Genomic DNA, 23,227 nt, shown 5'->3' on the forward strand with positions numbered 1-23,227 from the left:
ATATTATTACTATTATCATCATCACATCCTCACATTTTATTGTTATTACATCTTCATTTTAAATATTACATCTTCATATATCGTCATGTATTATTACATCTTTATATTATTGAAATATATTATTACATCTTCATATTATTATTACATCTTCATATTATTGTTACATCGTCATATTATTGTCATATATTATTACGTTCTTATATTATTATCATATATTATTACATCTTCATATTGCCATATACACACATTAAATATTATTATTACATCTTCATATTATTGTCATATATTGTTACATCTTTATATTATTATCATATATTATTACATCTTCATATTGTCATATACACACATTAACAATTATTAATACATCTTCATATTATTGTCATATAATTACATCTTCATATTATTGTCATATATTATTACATCTTTATATAATTATCATATATTATTACATCTTTATATTATTACATCTTCATATTATTGTCATATATTATTACATTTTTATACAATTATCATATATTATTACATCTTCATATTGTCATATACACACATTAACAATTATTAATACATCTTCATATTATTGTTATATATTATTATTACATCTTCCCAATATTGTCATATAATATTACATCTTCATATTATTGATATATATTATTACATCTTCATATTATTGTTACATCTTCATATTATTGTCATATATTATTACATCTTTATATAATTATCATATATTATTACATCTTTGTATTATTACATCTTCATATTATTGTCATATATTATTACATCTTTATATAATTATCATATATTACATATTTGTATTATTACATCTTCATATTATTGTCATATATTATTACATCTTTATATAATTATCATATATTACATATTTGTATTATTACATCTTCATATTATTGTCATATATTATTACATTTTTATATAATTATCATATATTATTACATCTTTATATTATTACATCTTCCTATTATTTTTACATCTTCATATTATTGTCATATATTATTACGTCATTATATTGTCATATACACACATTAACAAATATTACATCTTCATATTTGTATTACATCTTCATATTATTGTCATATATTATTACATATTTTTATTATCATATATTATTACATCTTTTTATTGTAACATCTTTATATTATTGTTATATCTTTATATTATTGTCATATATTATTACATATTTTATTATTGTCACATATTATGACATCTTTATATTACCATTACATCTTCACATTATTGTTACATCTTCATATTATTGTCATATATTATTACATCTTCATATTATGATCATATATTATTACGTCTTTATATTATCATTTCTTATCGTCATATATTATTACATCTTCATATTGTCATATACACACATTAATATTATTACATCGTCATATTTTTATTATATCTTCATGTTATTTTTAATACATCTTCATATTATTGTCATATATTATTACATATTTTTATTATCATATATTATTACATATTTTTATTATTGTAACATCTTTATATTATTGTTATATCTTCATATTATTGTCATATATATTACATTTTTTATTATTGTCATGTATTATTACATCTTTATATTATTATTACATTTTCATATTATTGTCATATATTATTACATCTTCATATTATTTTTACATCTTCTTATTATTGTCATATATTATTACTTCTTTATATTATCATTTCTTATCGTCATATATTATTACATCTTCATATTGTCATATACACACATTAACAAATATTATTACATCGTCATATTTTTATTACATCTTCATATTATTGTCATATATCATTACATATTTTTATTATCATATATTATTACATCTTTATATTATTGTTACATCTTTATATTATTGTTACATCTTCATATTATTGTCATATATTATTACATATTTTATTATTATCATATATTATTACATCTTTATATTATTATTACATCTTCATATTATTGTTACATCTTCATATTATATTTACATCTTCATATTATTTTTACATTTTCGTATTAATGTCATATATTATTAAATCTTCATCTTGTCATATACACACATTAACAAATATTATTACATTGTCTTATTATTACATCTTCATATTATTGTCATATATTATTATGCCTTTATATTATTATCATATATTATTCCATCTTTATATTATCATATATTATTACATCTTCATATTGTCATATAAACACATGAACAAATATTATTAATTCTTCATATTATAGTCAAATGTTATTACATCTTTATATTATTGTCATATACACACATTAAAAAAATATCACATCTTCATGTTAATTTTACTCACATTCTTAATACTATGTTGATATTCTTATCATATCCATGTTTTTTACACTTTTATGAAATCTTACATGTTCATATTCCTACATGTCTCAATCACACTTATTATGATTACTTGCTAATATTATGATGTACGTCTTACTCTCACTTTCACATGTTATTAGTTCTTTATTGACACATTTTATAGTTCATATTCTTATGAAATACATCTTAGATAGCAACACTTTTATTGATAAATAACATAATCATATTATTGAAACTTTTGATGAAAGCAATTTAACATTCTAATAATATACTTACTGTACATCATACGCATCACTTTATTGATGACAAGCTCTATTAATATACTTATTTACATTTTTAATGACATGTCCATATACTTTACTTTCATGAAATATTACATGTTGATAATCTAATCATATAATTCCTAATTGCACTTATTGACAAACACTATGAATACATGCTCATCATATTCATACACCTCATTTTACACTGACAATATTTACATCTTCATATTCATATCTTTTCTTATAGATGTGCAGGAGTAGCACATTCTATTATCACTATGGCTTTATACAAACATGTTTATTTTTTATTTAAAATGTTAAAAGATTTTAAAATTGTAAATGATTTATCATAAATATTGTTTAATATCAATATTTTAAATGAATTGTACAATATGTTGATGTATATTTTTATCATTATTATATAGTCAATACAATCTATATTTATTATATACATGGATTACTATTTTTAAATGAATATTACATTCTATATGTATTATATTTTACAATTGTGTAATGAATATGATCATTTATATTATTAATTTTAATTGCATACGCATTTAATACTATAATATTAATAACGTATATACTATATTTTAAATGAGTAATACAATATTTTATCGATATATATAAATATTTTGTATTATATAATTAATCTAAGTACTATATTTATTACATTATTTTTTTATCAATATGTATTTGTACAACATCGTGTAATTAATATGATGTGTTACTATAATTTTAATATACATAATTGTTATTTTTATATATATATATATATACTATGTTTTAAATAAATACATTGTATCATTATGTATTAACTATTAGTTTTATAATATTTTAATATTAATATCATAATTAATTATACAACTGATATATATCAGTTGTATATAATACATTTATTATATACATGTATTACTATTTTTAAATTATTACATTCTATATGTATTATTCTTTACAATTGTATAATTAATATGATAATGTATATTATTAATTTTAATTGTATACACATTTAATATTATAATAACGTATACACTATATTTTAAATGAGTAATACAATATTTTATCAATATATATATTTTTTAAATTATTATATAATTAATCCGACTACTATATTTACTACATCATTTTTTATCAATATTTATTATTTGTGAAAATATTGTGTAATTAATATGATGTTTTACTATAATTTTAAAATACATATTTGTTATCAATATATTTATAGTATATATATATATATATATATATATTAATATACTATGTTTTAAATACATAATTTGTATCATTATGTATTAACTATTAGTTTTATAATATTTTAATATTAAAATCATAATTCATTATACAACTGATATATAAAATACTACTTGTGAAACCAAACTAATAATTTTTTACAGCGTGTGTACATGTTGGTTATGACCTTTTATGTTATATATTTTTTACTTTTTCCTTGATACATTTAAAATATTTTTTATACACAAAGTATTCCAAACACAATCTATTCAGCAATATTGATAAAAGCAAAACAAATTTTCTGACTGTAAAATACAATACATGTATTTATTAGAATTTAAAAAAATACAAACATTTATTCACAAAAAAATCAGTCAAATTAAATCAATCAATTAAAAATGTTTTTATTGATACAAGAAATGTTTCCTGGGCTGTTGTGAAGGATGAAAAGTCAGCATATTTGAAGGTCTGAAGTGTGAGACGTTGACATTTGTTGTGTTGAAGTGACAAAATATTAGGTGAACATTGAAAGCAGACTGACTTGATGTCCAAGCAGAACAGAGACAACTACATCCGCTCCTGCAAGCTGCTCTCCGACGGGCGCACCTTGATCGTGGGCGGCGAGGCCAGCACGCTGTCCATCTGGGATCTGGCCACGCCCACCCCTCGCATCAAGGCGGAGCTGACGTCGTCGGCCCCGGCCTGCTACGCCCTGGCCATCTCGCCCGACAACAAGGTGTGCTTCTCCTGCTGCAGCGACGGCAACATCGTGGTCTGGGACCTGCACAACCAGACCTTGGTCAGGTAGGACGTCCTCTCCCGAACCAGCCTGCCCCCGAGGCTGGAGACATTTTACGTGGTGTGTTGTGGCCCACAGGCAGTTCCAGGGCCACACGGACGGAGCCAGCTGCATCGACATCTCCAACGACGGCACCAAGCTGTGGACGGGAGGACTGGACAACACCGTGCGCTGCTGGGACCTCCGGGAGGGACGCCAGCTGCAGCAGCATGACTTCACCTCCCAGGTACACTCCTAAACTCAACTCTTTTCTCCTTAAACTCAACGGTTTTTTTTAGGGCGTAAGTTGGTTAGTAAAGTTATTTTAAGTAAAGTTTTTAGGATTAAAGTCAAGTTTTTTAGGGTTCAAGAGACGTTTTTGAGGTTTAAGCAGAGGTGGGTAGATTTACTCCGTTACATCTGCTTCAGTAACTTTTGGGATAGATTGTACTTCTAAGAGTAGTTTTAATGCAACATACTTTTACTTGAGTATATTTATAGAGAAGAAACGCTTCTTTTACTCCGCTCGGTTTATCTGCAATCAGGTCGCTACTTGCTACAGATTTTTATTGATCTGTTAATGCACGCTTTGTTTGTTTTGGTTTGTCAGACAGACCTTCAAAGTAGGATCTATCACATGCCTGCATTTCACCAATCAAATGCAGTCACTGGTGACGTTTGACTCCGTTTCACCAATCAAATGCAGTCACTGGTGACGTTTGACTCCTTTTCACCAATCAAATGCAGTCACTGGTAGCGTTTGACTCCGTTTCACCAATGAAATGCAGTCACTGGTGGCGTTTGACTCCGTTTCACCAATCAAATGCAGTCGCTGGTGACGTTTGACTCCTTTTCACCAATCAAATGCAGTCACTGGTAGCGTTTGACTCCGTTTCACCAATGAAATGCAGTCACTGGTGACGTTTGACTCCGTTTCACCAATCAAATGCAGTCACTGGTGATGTTTGACTCTGTTTCACCAATCAAATGCAGTCACTGGTGACGTCTGACTCCATTTCACCAATCAAATGCAGTCATTGGTGACTGCTGATTCCATTTCACCAATCAAATGCAGTCACTGGTGACATTTGACTCCGTTTCACCAATGAAATGCAGTCACTGGTGACGTTTGACTCAGTTTCACCAATCAAATGCAGTCATTGGTGACGTTTGACTCCGTTTCACCAATAAATGCAGTCGCTGGTGACGTTTGACTCAGTTTCACCAATCAAATGCAGTCATTGGTGACGTTTGACTCCGTTTCACCAATAAATGCAGTCGCTGGTGACGTTTGACTCAGTTTCACCAATCAAATGCAGTCATTGGTGACGTTTGACTCCGTTTCACCAATAAATGCAGTCGCTGGTGACGTTTGACTCCGTTTCACCAATCAAATGCAGTCGCTGGTGACGTTTGACATTACATCATCATATTATTGTCAAATATTATTACATCTTCATATTATTATTACATCTTCATATTATTGTCCTATATTATTACATCTTTATATATTGTGAGATTTTGAGCCAAAACCTCCTTCCATGAGTGAGAGCTTTGAATGGTTTACCAAATACTTATTTTCCCCCATAATTTACAAATAAATTCTTTAAAATCCTAGAATGTGAATTCCTGGATGTTTTTTTCACATTCTGTCTCTCACAGTTGAAGTGTACCTATGATGAAAATTACAGACCTCTGTCATCATTTTAAGTGGGAGAACTTGCACAATCGCTGGCTGACTAAATACTTTTTTGCCCCACTGTATGTGAAGTTTTGGTGTTTAAGTAGAGTTATTTTAGGGTTTAAATTGAGTTTTGTGGGGTTTAAAATAAGTTTTGTTATGATAAGTTTAAGTTACGGTAGTTATGATCGTTGATGGTTCAGGTTATTGTTTTATGTCTAATATATGAAATATGTAGTGTTTTATGGCTAATATATGAAATATGTAGTGATTTATGTCTAATATATGAACAATTTAATGTTTTATGTCTAATATGTGAAAAATTTAGTTTTATGTCTAATATGTGAAAAATTTAGTGTTTTATGTCTAATATATGAAACATTTAGTGTTTTATGTCTAATATATGACAAATTTAGTGTTTTATGTCTAATATATGAACAATTTTAATGTTTTATGTCTAATATGTGACAAAATTTTGTTTTATGTCTAATATGAAAAATTTAGTTTGTCTAATATGTGAAAAATGTAGTGTTTTATGTCTAATATATGAAAAATGTTGTGTTTTATGTCTAATATATGAACAATTTAATGTTTTATGTCTAATATGTGACAAAATTTTGTTTTATGTCTAATGTGAAAAATTTAGTTTGTCTATGTGAAAAATGTAGTGTTTTATGTCTAATATATGAAAAATTTAGTGTTTTATGTCTAATATATGAACAATTTAATGTTTTATGTCTAATATGTGACAAAATTTTGTTTTATGTCTAATGTGAAAAATTTAGTTTGTCTATGTGAAAAATTTAGTGTTTTATGAAAAATTTAGTGTTTTATGTATAATATGTGATAGATTTAGTGTTTTATGTCTAATATATGAAAAATTTTGTGTTTTATGTCTAATATGTGAAAAATTTTGTGTTTATTTCTAATATATGAAAAATTTAGTGTTTTATGTCTAATATATGGAAAATTTAGTGTTTATTTCTAATATATGAAAATTTTAGTGTTTTATGTCTATGTGAAAAATTTAGTGTTTTATGTCTAATATATGGAAAATTTAGTGTTTATTTCTAATATATGAAATATGTAGTGTTTTATGTCTAATATGTGAAAAATTTTGTTTCATGTCTAATATGTGAAAAATTTAGTGTTGTATGTTTAATATATGAAACATTTAGTGTTTTATGGCTAATATATGAAATATGTAGTGTTTTATGTCTAACATATGGAAAATTTAGTGTTTATTTCTAATATATGAAATATGTAGTGTTTTATGTCTAATATGTGAAAAATTTTGTTTTATGTCTAATATGTGAAAAATTTTGTTTCATGTCTAATATGTGAAAAATTTAGTGTTGTATGTTTAATATATGAAACATTTAGTGTTTTATGGCTAATATATGAAATATGTAGTGTTTTATGTCTAACATATGAAATATGTTGTGTGTGTGTGCAGATCTTCTCTCTGGGTTATTGTCCCACTGGAGAGTGGCTGGCTGTGGGGATGGAGAGCAGCAACGTGGAAGTCCTGCACGTGTCCAAGCCTGACAAGTACCAGCTGCACCTTCACGAGAGCTGTGTTCTCTCACTCAAGTTTGCATACTGCGGTAAACACACACACACACACACACACACACACACACGACTGTCCTTGGAAAATGACTCTTCTTTAACATAACTTACTTCACTTTATTCTCTAAAGCTTCTGTTGAAGTTATTACAGTTAATTAGTGATGTTATGTACATTTATAGCAGGGTGTCCAAACTGTGGCCCGCTGCTCATTTTTTGATGGCCGGCGACACATCCTAAAAAAAACTGTTACAAAAAAAAATACAAACAAGAGGAATAAAAACCAAAGGGGTGAAATATAACGAGAAGTTTCAATGTTGACTTTCTTTAAAGCTGTCATTGCTCAAAACATAATCAAAACGTCAAATCGACAATCTGAAGTTGCTCTTGGAAATTAAGTGTTGAAAGTAAAACAACTTTTTTAACTCAGATCTCCGACACTTTTAGACGGATTTATTTTTTAAAACTGTCATTGTTCCAAAAATAATAATGAATGATTGACTTTAAAGGCCTACTGAAACCCACTACTAGAGACCACGCAGTCTGATAGTTTATATATCAATGATGAAATATTAACATTGCAACACATGCCAATACGGCCTTTTTAGTTTACTAAATTGCAATTTTAAATTTCTTGTTGAAAACGTCGCAGAATGATGACGTGTGTTTGTGACGCTATTGGTTGGAGGGGACATATTAGCCCAAAACCACTTACAGCTATAAGTAGTCTCTTTTCATCGCATAATTACACAGTATTTTGGACATCTGTGTTGCTGAATCTTTTGCAATTTGTTCAATTAATAATGGAGACATCAAAGAAGAAAGCTGTTGGTGGATTGCAGCTGCCTTTAGCACCGAGACACAGCCTGTGTTTCTTTGTTTGTTGTGAAGCTTTAACACAGAGCGGTCAAGCGAACATGTTTCTCTATGTCAACCAGCAAGTTTTTGGATGGGAAAATAGTGATATATATCTTACCGGAGACATCAGTGGATTATGCGTCCTCCTGCAGCCGCTGTCAAAAAAAGGCAGCTGTGAGCTTGGCTCCTCGGCTTCTCTCTGAGACACTGGCGTGTTCACCGCACTATTAAAACAATAAGCAGATATGGGATCTTCCAGAATTATCCTAGTAAATGTGTCTAATAACATCTGAAACACTCACACTGTCGCCGCCCGGATCCGTCGCTTTTTATTTAATTTTTTTTTTTTTTCTAGTCCGTCACTATCAATATCCTCATCCACATATCTTTCATCCTCGCTCAAATTAATGGGGAAATTGTCGCTTTCTCGGTCCGAATCACTCTAGCTGCTTGTGGCCATGATTGTAAACAATGTGAGGATGTGAGGAGCTCCACAACACGCACATGGTCTCCTACTTCCGGTAAAGGCAAGGCTTTTTTATTAGCGACCAAAAGTTGCGAACTTTATCGTCGATGTTCTCTACTAAATCCTTTCAGCAAAAACATGGCAATATCGAGAAATGATCAAGTATGACATAGAATGGACCTGCTATCCCCGTTTGAATAAGAACATCTCATTTCAGTAGGTCTTTAACGTGTGTGTGTGTGTGTGTGCGCCCCCTATAGGGAAATGGTTTGTAAGCACCGGCAAAGACAACCTGCTGAATGCATGGCGGACACCTTACGGCTCCAGCATATTCCAGGTAGGCTCGGCAATGTCACCTGACGTCCTCTTCCGTGGCGCTCTCTGAGTGTGTGTGTGTGTGTGTGTGTGTGTGTGTGTGTGTGTGTGTGTGTGTGTGTGTGTGTGTCCAGTCCAAGGAGTCGTCGTCGGTTCTGAGCTGCGACATCTCCCCTGACGACCAGTTCATCGTGACGGGGTCCGGGGACAAGAAAGCGACCGTGTACGAGGTCATCTACTGAAGGGGGCGTCTCCCAAAGCGGTGGGCGGGGCCTCGCCCGGGTGACTGTACAGGGCATGGTCGTCATGGCAACGAGACACTCCGCTTCTTTTTGTTTGAACAAATTCCGAGAGACTCCAAAAGAGCGCTGGTTAGTGTGCAAGCGCGGGATTCCTCCAAAGATGTTTTTTTCTTCTTCTCGACAAAATAAAACCTCGGTAGCGGACAAGAAATTAGGACAAAAACAAGCTTATTTTTTTAGCCTTTTTTTATTTGATTGATTTTTGGCCCACCAGGAGGCGGGACAAGAGCGCCTCCTGTGCTTTAGCAACATGATTGTATGTTCTTGTGGAGCGTCACTCCAGCAACTCTTTGCTGCTGCCCGCTTTTCTAGCGTCTTTGCTGCTTTGTCAACCTTGGATGTGTAAATAAAGTTCTCAAAGGCAAACACCCACCTCGTTGACCTTCATTCGGGAAGAAAAAGGTCACATCACCACATTAACCGCGGTGATGTCTGGTGGCTAAAGTGCATAGTGGACTTGTCACGTTTCCTGTGTCGGTTAAACTAGCATTTGCAGGCCACCAAAGGATTATCAGCTTCTCAGCTGTAATACATGTTTCCACCACTTGTGGCACTAATGAGAAATAGGAACATTTTGGAGCTAAAGTCCAAGAAATATATTAAGCGCAAAAATTATGACTCCAGAGCAGGGGTCACCAGCCTTTATGAAACCGAAAGCTACTTCTTGGGTACTGATTAATGCGAAGGGCTACCAGTTTGATACACACTTAAATAAATTGCCAGAAATAGCCAATTTGCTTAATTTACTTTTAATAAATAAATCTACATATATATAGAAAAATGGGTATTTCTGTCTGTCATTCAATCTTACATTTTTTTTCCTTTTACGGAAGGTTTTTTGTAGAAAATAAATGATGAAAAAAAAACTTAATTGAACAGTTTAAAAGAGGAGAAAATAGGAAAAAAATGAAAATTAAATTTACACATAGTTTATCTTCAATTTCAACTCTTTAAAATTCAAAATTAAACCGAAAAAAATTAAGAGAAAAACTAGCTAATTCGAATCTTTTTGAAAAAATTAAAAACATTTGGAACATCATCAGTCATTTTTCCTTAAGATTAATTTTAGAATTTTGATGCCATGTTTTAAATAGGTTAAAATCCAATCTGCACTTTGTTAGAATATATAACAAATTGGACCAAGTTATATTTCTAACAAAGACAAATCATTATTACTTTTAGATTTTCCAGAACAAAAATTTTTAAAGAAATTCATAAGACTTTGAAATAAGATTTAAATTGGATTCTACAGATTTTCCAGAATATTTTTATTTTATTTTAATCATAAATTTAAGAAATATTTCACACATTTTTTTTGTCGAAAAAACAGAAGCTAAAATGAAGAATTAAATTGAAATGTATTTATTATTTAAAATAAAATAAAAAATGTACTTGAACATTGATTTGAATTGTCAGGAAAGAAGAGGAAGGAATTTAAAAGGTAAAAAGGTATATGTGTTTAAAAATCCTAAAATCATTTTTAAGGTTATATTTTTTCTCTAAAATTGTCTTCCTGAAAGTTATAAGAAGCAAAGTAAAAAAATTAATGAATTTAGACAAGAAAAGACCAAGTCTTTAAAATATTTTCTTGGATTTTTAAATTCTATTTGAGTTTTGTCTCTCTTAGAATTAAAAATGTCGAGCAAAGTGAGACCAGCTTGCTAGTAAATAAATAAAGTTTAAAAAATAGAGGCAGCTCACTGGTAAGTGCTGCTATTTGAGCTATTTTTAGAATTGGCCAGCGGGCGACTCATCTGGTCCTTACGGGCGACCTGGTGCCTGCGGGCACCACGTTGGTGACCCCTGGTCTAGAGTGAAGCTGTGCACTTTAATGTCAAGAAACTTATTTAAATGTCATTTTTCATCAGTTATTTGAGTGCCTTCTTATGAACTATATTTGGTCAGCACTTATTCTACTAACAAATCTGACCTAAGGTTTATGTGTTAATATTTAGGGACCGAATGTCCCTTTGGGACAGAGGACCCTGTTGTATTTCAAAGGTTTTATTACTATTATAATACCGCCGCCTCTTTGAGCTGTAATTTGACCCCTTTAACATGCTTCAAAACTCACCAAATTTTACACATACATCAGGACTGGCAAAAATTGCCATCTAATTAAAAAACCAAACCCCAAAACTCCAAATTGCTCTCCAGCGCCCCCTAGGAAAAAACAAAGAAAAAACTGCTTGTAACTTCCGTTAGGAATGTCGTAGAGACATGAAACAAAAAACTCTATGTAGGTTTGACTTAGACCTAGATTTCATACACTGACTTCCTTCAGCAAAAATCAACAGGAAGTTGGCAAAAAACCCTTCAAAACAAGTTTCCTAAAAAAAGTCATTTGTGCCTCTTTCAGCTGTAATTTGACCCCCTTAAAATGCTTCAAAACTCACCAAACTGGACACACACATCAGGACTTGTCAAAATTGCGATCTAATAAAAAACCAAACCCCAAAACTCAAAATTGCGCTCTAGCGCCCCCTAGGAATAAAACACTGACAAAACTGCTTGTAACTTCCGGTAGGAATGTCGTAGAGACATGAAACAAAAACCTCTATGTAGGTCTCACTTAGACCTACATTTCACTAATTAACATCCTTCAGCAAAAATCAACAGAAAGGTGGCAATTACCCCTTCAAAACAAAAGTTTTGTAAAAACCTGTCACCTTTTTTCAAACATCTCCTCTGAGCGCCTTTGTTGTGTCGGCTTCAAACTCGCACAGGAAAGAGATTGAACCCTTCTGATTAAAAGTTGCGCAAAGAGTTTTTCTAACTGCTTCGGTTTTGATTTTACGAGCCTTCAAAGAACCGCTACGCTGCTGCTGCTGCTGCTGCTGCTGTCTCAACTCACCAAATTTAACACACACATCAGGACTGGCGAAAATTGCCATTTAATAAAAAAAACAAACCCCAAAATTCAAAATTGCGCTCCAGCGCCCCCTAAGAATAAAACACTGACAAAACTGCTCTTGGGAAGAAAACAGACAAAACTGCTTGTAACTTCCGGTAGGAATGTCATAGAGACATGAAACAAAAACCTCTATGTGGGTCTCATTTAGACCTACATTTCATTAATTGACATTCTTCAGCAAAAAACAACAGGAAGTTGGCCATTACCCCTTCAAAACAAAAGTTTTGTAAAAACCAATCACCTTTTTTCAAACATTATCTCCTCTGAGCGCGCTTGTTGTGTCGGCTTCAAACTCGCACAGGAAAGAGATTGAACCCTTCTGATTAAAAGTTGCGCAAAGAGGTTTTCTAACTGCTCCGGTTTGGATTTTACAAGCCTTCAAAGAACTGCTAAGCCGATGCCGTCTCAAGATGACCGCTTAAAAGCAGGAAGCACCAGCGTGACCACACAATGAAGAGAAGGTAGGTACTGTGCAGGTAAAAATATGTTGTCTGGGTGAAAGAAGGAGGCACCAGTTTGACACCAGGATACAGAGAAGGTAGGTAAGGTTATGGCAACACTTACAGTTGGGGAAATAGCTAGTTAGGTTAAGGTTATGGCAACACTTATAGTTAAGGCAATGGTTAGTTAGGTTAAGGTCATGGCAACACTTACAGTTAAGGCAATAGTTTGTTAGGTTAAGGTTATGGCAACACTTACAGTTAAGGCAATAGTTAGTTAGGTTAAGGTTATGGCAACACTTACAGTTAGGGCAATGGTTAGTTAGGTTAAGGTTATGGAAACACTTATAGTTAAGGCAATGGTTAGTTAGGTTAAGGTTATGGCAACACTTACAGTTAGGGCAATGGTTAGTTAGGTTAAGGTTATGGCAACACTTATAGTTAAGGCAATGGTTAGTTAGGTTAAGGTTATGGCAACACTTACAGTTAAGGCAATGGTTAGTTAGGTTAAAGTTATGGCAACACTTATAGTTAGGGCAATGGTTAATTAAGGTTAAGGTTATGGCAACACTTACAGTTAAGGCAATGGTTAGTTAGGTTAAGGTTATGGCAACACTTAAAACTAGGGCAATGGTTAGTTAGGTTTAGGTAATGGCAACACTTACAGTTAAGGCAATAGTTAGTTAGGTTAAGGTCATGGCAACACTTACAGTTGGGGAAATAGTTAGGTTAAGGTTATGGCAACACTTACAGTTAGGGCAATAGTTAGTTAGGTTAAGGTCATGGCAACACTTACAGTTGGGGAAATAGTTAGGTTAAGGTTATGGCAACACTTAAAACTAGGGCAATAGTTAGTTAGGTTAAGGTTATGGCAACACTTACAGTTAGGGCAATAGTTAATTAGGTTAAGGTTATGGCAACACTTACAGTTAGGGCAATAGTTAGTTAGGTTAAGGTTATGGCAACACTTACAGTTGGGGAAATAGTTAGTTAGGTTTAGAGTTGGCCCAAGAGTTAGTTTCAAGGTTATGACAAGAGTTAGAGATGAGGTAGGGCAATAGAATCATAGAACTGCAATTTCTTCATTTCCGACACGATAGCAATATTGAAACCTTGAGTATTGGCTGATACAGATATTGATCTGATATGATATCACATACTTGTATTGATTGGTAGAGTGGAATGTTTGAGAAGCGGTGATCAAGATTCACAGAAGAAGATTTGAAGCAACTATGTAATGATGAGTCTGTAGTAGACATACTGTATGCTGTCTTTGTTTTATTGATCACACCCACTGATCAGAATATTTCATTAACTAAGTCTAGCTTGTGTGCTATAATGTGCTTAGCTGTTGTGTAGCTGTTAGCTCCTAGTAGCTTATAGCCCAGCATGTTCAACTTTGGTAAAGGACTTGACTGACATACAACAAACTGAGTTTTTCTTTGGAGGACATTCACATGTCCACAAGTAAACATGCTGCAGGACGGCTTGTATCGCACATGATATCACACACAAACGCGTTGCAGGACTGCTTGTATCGCACATATCACAAGTAAACGAGCCGCAAGACCACTTGTATCGCACGCAAGTAAACACACACCAGAGGACCGTTTGTATCGTACATGATATCACACACAAGTAAACACGCAGCAGGACTGCCTCTATCACACATGATATCACACATTAGTAAACATGCTGCAGGACCGTTTGTATCGGAAATGATATCAAACACGTAAACATGCTGCAGGACCATTTTTATCGCACATGATAGCACAAACAAGTAAACTCGCTGCAGGAATGCTTTTATCGCATATGATACCACAGGCAAGTAAACACGCTGCAGGACTGCTAGTATTGAAGATGATATCACACACCAGTTAACATGCTGCAAGAGCACTTGTATCGCACATGATATCACACACAAGTAAACACGCTGCAGGACTGCTTCTATCACACATGATATCACACATTATTAAACATGCTGCAGTACCGTTTGTATCGGAAATTATATCAAACACGTAAACACGCTGCAGGACTGCTAGTATTGAAGATGATATCACACACCAGTTAACATGCTGCAAGAGCACTTGTATCGCGCATGATATCACACACAAGTTAACATGCCGCAGGAATGTTTTTATCGCACATGATATCACATGCAAGTAAACACGCAACATGTGTGATTAAACAACACGTGTGATCACACAACATTTGTGATGACACAACATGTGTGATCACACAACAAAGTCATTCCATGTCGGATGACAACATGTGTGATAACACAACATGTGTGGTGATGACACATGTGTGATGATGACACAACGTGTGTGATGATGACACGTCTGATGATGACAACACGTGTGATGACAATACGTGTGATGACGACACGTGTGATGATGACACGTGTGATGATGACAAAACATGTGTGATGATGATACGTCTGATGATGACAACACGTGTGATGATGACACGTGTGTGATGACATGTGTGATGATGACACAACATGTCTGATGACACAACACGTGTGATGATGACATAACACATGCGATGACATAACATGTGTGATGATGACACCTGTCTGATGATGACAACACGTGTGATGACACATGTGATGACACGTGTGATGATTACACAACATGTCTGATGATGACAACACGTGTGATGACAACACGTGTAATGATGACACAACATGTGTGATGATGACACATGTGTGATGATGACACAACACGTGTGATGATGACATAACACATGCGATGACATAACATGTGTGATGATGACACATGTCTGATGATGACAATACGTGTGATGACGACACGTGTGATGACAAAACGTGTGATGATGATACGTCTGATGATGACAACACGTGTGATGACAACACGTGTGATGATGACACGTGTGTGATGACACGTGTGTGATGACATGTGTGATGATGACACAACATGTCTGATGATGACACAACACGTGTGATGATGACATAACACATGCGATGACATAACATGTGTGATGATGACACCTGTCTGATGATGACAACACGTGTGATGACACATGTGATGACACGTGTGATGATTACACAACATGTCTGATGATGACAACACGTGTGATGACAACACGTGTAATGATGACACAACATGTGTGATGATGACACAACATGTGTGATGATGACACAACACGAGTGATGATGACATAACACATGCGATGACATAACATGTGTGATGATGACACATGTCTGATGATGACAACACGTGTGATGACACATGTGATGACACGTGTGATGATTACACAACATGTCTGATGATGACACAACACGTGTGATGACACGTGATGACACGTGTGATGATTACACAACATGTCTGATGATGACAACATGTGTGATGACAACACGTGTGATGATGACACAACATGTGTGATGACACGACATGTGTGATGATGACATGTGTACTGTCATCAGTACTGATGACAGTACACAAGGTTTTGTTTCAATTCACACTAAATTCTCCTGAGATTAATAAATCTCTCCAAAGCAATTTTTCACTCTCAGGACTAAAACGTTTTACTGTACACCCAATAGTATTTTATTAATGTTTTACTGCATTGTTCCTTGTATTGTACTGTACACTCAATAGTATTTTATAAATTTTTACTACACACCCAATTGTTCTTTGTATTGTACTGTACACCCAATAGTATTTTATTAATGTTTTACTGCACAACCAATTGTTCTTTGTATCATACTGTACACTCAATAGTAATGTATTAATGTTTACTGCACACCCATTTGTGTCGTGTTATTGTACTGTACATTCAATATTTTGTTTTACTTTGCACTCTGTTTTGTTATTGTATTGTACACCCGATACTATTTTATTTATTTTACTACACACCCAAATGTGTTTTGTTATTGTACTGTACACCAAATATGTTAGTTTTACTACACACCCAATTGTGGTGTTATTGTACTGCACACCCAATAGTATTTTATTATTGTTTTACTGCACAACCAATTGTTCTTTGTATCATACTGTACACTCAATAGTAATGTATTAATTTTTACTGCACACCCATTTGTGTCGTGGTATTGTACTGTACACTCAATATTTTGTTTTACTGTGCACTCTGTTTTGTTATTGTATTGTATACCCGATACTATTTTATTTATTTTACTACACACCCAAATGTGTTTTGTTATTGTACTGTACACCAAATATGTTAGTTTTACTACACACCCAATTGTGGTGTTATTGTACTGTACACCCAATATTATTTTATTATTGTTTTACTGCACAACCAATTGTTCTTTATATTGTACTGTACACCCAATAGTATTTTATTAATGTTTTACTGCACAACCAATTGTTATTTGTATTGTACTGTACACTCAATAGTAATTTATTAATTTTTACTGCACACCCATTTGTGTGGTGTTATTGTACTGTACACCCAAATAGTATTTTATTGATGTTTTACTGCACAACCAATGGTTCTTGGTATTGTATTGTACACTCCATATTTGATCAATTTTTACTGCACACCCATTTGTGTCGTGTTATTGTACTGTACACTCAATACTTTGTTTTACTGTGCAATGTGTTTTGTTATTGTATTGTACACCCGATACTATTTTATTTTATGACACACCCAAATGTGTTTTGTTATTGTATTGTACACCAAATATGTTAGTTTTACTACACACCCAATTGTGGTGTTATTGTACTGTACACACAATAGTATTTTATGAATGTTTTACTGCACAACCAATTGTTCTTTATATTGTACTGTACACCCAATAGTATTTTATTAATGTTTTACTGCACAACCAATTGTTATTTGTATTGTACTGTACACTCAATAGTAATTTATTAATTTTTACTGCACACCCATTTGTGTGGTGTTATTGTAGTGTACACCCAAATAATATTTTATTGATGTTTTACTGCACAACCAATGGTTCTTGGTATTGTACTGTACACTCCATATTTGATCAATTTTTACTGCACACCCATTTGTGTCGTGTTATTGTACTGTACACTCAATACTTTGTTTTACTGTGCAATGTGTTTTGTTATTGTATTGTACACCCGATACTATTTTATTTTACGACACACCCAAATGTGTTTTGTTATTGTACTGTACACCAAATATGTTAGTTTTACTACACACCCAATTGTGGTGTTATTGTACTGTACACACAATAGTATTTTATTAATGTTTTACTGCACAACCAATTGTTCTTTATATTGTACTGTACACCCAATAGTATTTTATTAACGTTTTACTGCACAACCAATTGTTCTTTGTATTGTACTGTACACTCAATAGTAATTTATTATTTTTTACTGCACACCCATTTGTGTGGTGTTATTGTACTGTACACCCAAATAGTATTTTATTGATGTTTTACTGCACAACCAATGGTTCTTTGTATTGTACACTCCATATTTTATCAATTTTTACTGCACACCCATTTGTGTCCTGTTATTGTACTGTACACTCAATATTTTGTTTTACTGTGCACTGTGTTTTGTTATTGTATTGTACACCCAATACTCTTATTTATTTTACGACACACCCAGTTGTGTTTTGTTATTGCACTGTACACTAAATATGTTATTGTTTTACTACACACCTAATTGTGTTTTGTTATTGTACTGTAAACTAAATATGTTATTGTTTTACTACACACCCAATTGTGGTGTTATTGTACTGTACACTAAATATGTTATTATTTTACTACACACCCAATTGTGTTTTGTTATAGTCCTGCACACTAAATATGTTATTCTTTTACTACACCCCCAATTGTGGTGTTATTGTACTGTACACTAAATATGTTATTGTTTTACTACACACCCAATTGTGTTTTGTTATTGTACTGTACACTAAATATGTTATTGTTTTACTACACACCCAATTGTGGTGTTATTGTATTGTACACTAAATATGTTATTATTTTACTACACACCCAATTGTGTTTTGTTATAGTACTGCACACTAAATATGTTATTGTTTTACTACACCCTCAATTGTGTTTTGTTATTGTACTGCACACTAAATATGTTATTGTTTTACTACACACCCAATTGTGTTTTGTTATTGTACTGTACACTAAATATGTTATTGTTTTACTACACACCCAATTGTGGTGTTATTGTACTGTACACCCAGTAGTATTTTATTAATGTTTTACTGTACACCCAATTGTGTTGTGTTGTTGTACTGTACACTCAATAGTAAGTTATTAATGTTATAATGTACACCCAATAATATGTTATTAATGTTGTAATGTACACCCAATAGTATTTTATTCATGTTTACTTGACACCACAGAGCAGGTGAAATGTTAGCTTGACCTTCCATGACCTTCAAGAATGACAGAGGCAGTGGTTACAAAAGAGGAGACAGGAATGTTCCACATGTGCTCGTCCACATGTGCCGGCACTACAAATCATATCATACACATACACTCATGTTGTATTACCTGGTGGTGGTGGTGGGGGTGGGGGTGGGGGGGGGGGGGGGGGGGTCATCTGGCAAAACACTCATGTTGTATTACCTGGTGGTGGTGGGGGTGGGGGATAATCTGGTTTTACACAAATGTTGTATAGCGTGGTGGTGGTATGGGGGGGTCATCTGGCATTACACTCATGTTGTATTACCTGGTGGTGGTGGGAGCGGGGGGGGGGTCATCTGGCAAAACACTCATTATGTATTACCTGGTGGTGATGGTGGGGGGGGGTCATCTGGCAAAACACCCATGATGTATTACCTGGTGGTGATGGTGGGGGTGGGGGGGTCATCTGGCATTACACACATGTTGTATAACCAGGTGGTGGTGGTGGTGGGGGGGGGGGGGGGGGGTCATCTGGCATTACACAGTTTTATAACGTGGGGTGGTTGTGGTGGTGGGGGGGGGGTCATCTGGCATTACACACATGTTGTATAACATGGTGGTGGGGGGGGGGGTCATCTTGGTGCCTTTAACAAGCTTGTGTGCGATGACGTGTCTTCCAGCAGAACATTCCGGAGGAATTAGAAGCTCATGTGACGGTGTGTGTGTGTGTGTGTTTGTGTGTGTGTGTGTGTGTGTGTGTGCGCTTGTCAGCTCATTAGACGTCGCCTTTGTCAGCACAAAAACAAAACAGATATTAAGTAAGGATGCTGTACTCACCATTTAATTAGTGTGTGTTTTCTCTCAATGACCTCCGGGGGAGTATATGTATGTGTGTGTGTGTGTGTGTGTGTGTGTGTGTGTGTGTGTGTGTGTGTGTGTGTGTGTGTGTGTGTGTGATGGTGCGCACCTTGGTGTGTGTGCCCCCTGTGGCTGATGACATCATCCTCATTAAAGCCTCCTCTGTCTGCCTAATGAATGGATGTGTGTTATCAGCGCTGCTGGCTGGCGTTCCCTCGACACCTCTTGTGTGAATGTGTGAGTGTGTGTGTGAATGTGTGTGGTGGTGGTGGGGGGGAGAGGGGGGGGGGTCCTTCCACTGAGCTCTTAATCAGGAAACAGCCCTAATTACCCCCCACCCTCTTTAGAATGTGTCCACACACACACGTTCCTCCGCCATCTTCACGCCCCACTTTACTACAAGTGAAAAAGGTGTGCAGGGGTCGAGAGGATGCGGTTGTCAAGGCGACCAGTTGCCCCCTCCTCCTGTCTTCCAAAGTGAAACCAAACAAAAGAAAGCATCCCAGAGTCTCCGCCCTCGGCTCCTCCCTTCCCTCAGTACACCACCTCGTACACCGTGGCCTTCTTGTCCCCGGAGCCCGTCACGATGTACTTGTCGTCAGGGGACACGTCGCAGCTCAGCACCGACGACGACTCCTTGGACTGTGACACATGACAACACACCTGTCAGTCATCAATCATCACATGACAACACACCTGTCAGTCATCAATCATCACATGACCACACACCTGTCAGTCATCAATCATCACATGACCACACACCTGTCAGTCATCAATCATCACATGACCACACACCTGTCAGTCATCAATCATCACATGACCACACACCTGTCAGTCATCAATCATCACATGACCACACACCTGTCAGTCATCAATCATCACATGACCACACACCTGTCAGTCATCAATCATCACATGACAACACACCTGTCAGTCATCAATCATCACATGACAACACACCTGTCAGTCATCAATCATCACATGACCACACACATGTCAGTCATCAATCATCACATGACCACACACCTGTCAGTCATCAATCATCACATGACCACACACCTGTCAGTCATCAATCATCACATGACCACACACCTGTCAGTCATCAATCATCACATGACCACACACCCGTCAGTCATCAATCATCACATGACCACACACGTCAGTCATCAATCATCACATGACCACACACCTGTCAGTCATCAATCATCACATGACCACACACATGTCAGTCATCAATCATCACATGACAACACACATGTCAGTCATCAATCATCACATGACAACACACCTGTCAGTCGTCAATCATCACATGACGAAACACCTGTCAGTCATCAATCATCACATGACCACACACATGTCAGTCATCAATCATCACATGACCACACACCTGTCAGTCATCAATCATCACATGACCACACACCTGTCAGTCATCAATCATCACATGACCACACACCTGTCAGTCATCAGTCATCACATGACCACACACCTGTCAGTCATCAATCATCACATGACCACACACCTGTCAGTCATCACATGACCACACACCTGTCAGTCATCAATCATCACATGACCACACACCTGTCAGTCATCAGTCATCACATGACCACACACATGTCAGTCATCAATCATCACATGACAACACACGTCAGTCATCAATCATCACATGACAACACACCTGTCAGTCATCAATCATCACATGACGAAACACCTGTCAGTCATCAATCATCACATGACCACACACATGTCAGTCATCAATCATCACATGACCACACACCTGTCAGTCATCAATCATCACATGACCACACACCTGTCAGTCATCAATCATCACATGACCACACACCTGTCAGTCATCAATCATCACATGACCACACACCTGTCAGTCATCAGTCATCACATGACCACACACCTGTCAGTCATCAATCATCACATGACCACACACCTGTCAGTCATCACATGACCACACACCTGTCAGTCATCAATCATCACATGACCACACACCTGTCAGTCATCAGTCATCACATGACCACACACCTGTCAGTCATCAATCATCACATGACACACCTGTCAGTCATCAGTCATCACATGACAACACACCTGTCAGTCATCAATCATCACATGACCACACACCTGTCAGTCATCAATCATCACATGACCACACACGTCAGTCATCAATCATCACATGACCACACACCTGTCAGTCATCAATCATCACATGATGACACCCGTCAGTTATCAATCATCACATGACAACACACCTGTCAGTCATCAATCATCACATGACCACACACCTGTCAGTCATCAATCATCACATGACCACACACATGTCAGTCATCAATCATCACATGACAACACACCTGTCAGTCATCAATCATCACATGACCACACACATGTCAGTCATCAATCATCACATGACAACACACCTGTCAGTCATCAATCATCACATGACCACACACATGTCAGTCATCAATCATCACATGACCACACACCTGTCAGTCATCAATCATCACATGAAAACACACCTGTCAGTCATCAATCATCACATGACCACACACCTGTCAGTCATCAATCATCACATGACCACACACCTGTCAGTCATCAGTCATCACATGACCACACACCTGTCAGTCATCAATCATCACATGACCACACACCTGTCAGTCATCACATGACCACACACCTGTCAGTCATCAATCATCACATGACAACACACCTGTCAGTCATCAATCATCACATGACCACACACCTGTCAGTCATCAATCATCACATGACCACACACATGCGTCAGTTATCAATCATCACATGACAACACACCTGTCAGTCATCAATCATCACATGACCACACACCTGTCAGTCATCAATCATCACATGACCACACACATGCGTCAGTCATCAATCATCAC

General features: G+C 35.1%; 3 protein-coding genes across 6 annotated transcripts in view; 1 reads left to right on the top strand and 2 right to left on the bottom strand.

The window, feature by feature from the left end:
• tle2a (TLE family member 2, transcriptional corepressor a) overlaps positions 1–10,153 on the top strand; it is a 164,506-nt gene extending 154,353 nt beyond the window's left edge. For all 4 annotated transcript variants that reach the window (XM_061883195.1, XM_061883192.1, XM_061883193.1 and 1 more), the window contains 5 exons: positions 4,374–4,621; positions 4,695–4,842; positions 7,733–7,883; positions 9,431–9,507; positions 9,620–10,153. In XM_061883195.1, coding sequence (XP_061739179.1) covers positions 4,374–4,621; positions 4,695–4,842; positions 7,733–7,883; positions 9,431–9,507; positions 9,620–9,727 — 732 coding nt within the window. In that variant the 3' untranslated portion in view covers positions 9,728–10,153. The remainder of the gene's footprint in view (positions 1–4,373; positions 4,622–4,694; positions 4,843–7,732; positions 7,884–9,430; positions 9,508–9,619) is intronic.
• Positions 10,154–11,189: 1,036 nt separating this feature from the next.
• LOC133540525 (histidine-rich glycoprotein-like) lies at positions 11,190–19,981 on the bottom strand. Its single transcript, XM_061883196.1, has 2 exons — positions 19,795–19,981; positions 11,190–19,616 (listed from the first exon to the last, which is right to left on the bottom strand). Exon 2 carries the CDS (start codon positions 16,425–16,427, stop codon positions 15,342–15,344), a length of 1,086 nt encoding a protein of 361 aa, XP_061739180.1. The 5' UTR covers positions 16,428–19,616; positions 19,795–19,981; the 3' UTR covers positions 11,190–15,341.
• Positions 19,982–20,190: 209 nt separating this feature from the next.
• The window catches only part of LOC133540959 (transducin-like enhancer protein 1), a 372,555-nt gene continuing 369,518 nt past the window's right edge, over positions 20,191–23,227 (bottom strand). The window contains exon 31 of the mRNA XM_061884044.1: positions 20,191–20,969. Within this exon, the coding sequence (XP_061740028.1) occupies positions 20,862–20,969 (108 nt within the window). The 3' untranslated portion in view covers positions 20,191–20,861. The remainder of the gene's footprint in view (positions 20,970–23,227) is intronic.

Source organism: Nerophis ophidion, linkage group LG22 (assembly GCF_033978795.1).
Source record: "Nerophis ophidion isolate RoL-2023_Sa linkage group LG22, RoL_Noph_v1.0, whole genome shotgun sequence".
Taxonomy (NCBI): domain Eukaryota; kingdom Metazoa; phylum Chordata; class Actinopteri; order Syngnathiformes; family Syngnathidae; genus Nerophis; species Nerophis ophidion.

Excerpts from the sequence above, each read along its gene's own strand:
- LOC133540525 (XM_061883196.1), bottom strand. The coding sequence starts at position 16,427 with ATGTTGTGTAATCATCACACGTGTCATCACATGTGTCATCACACGTGT.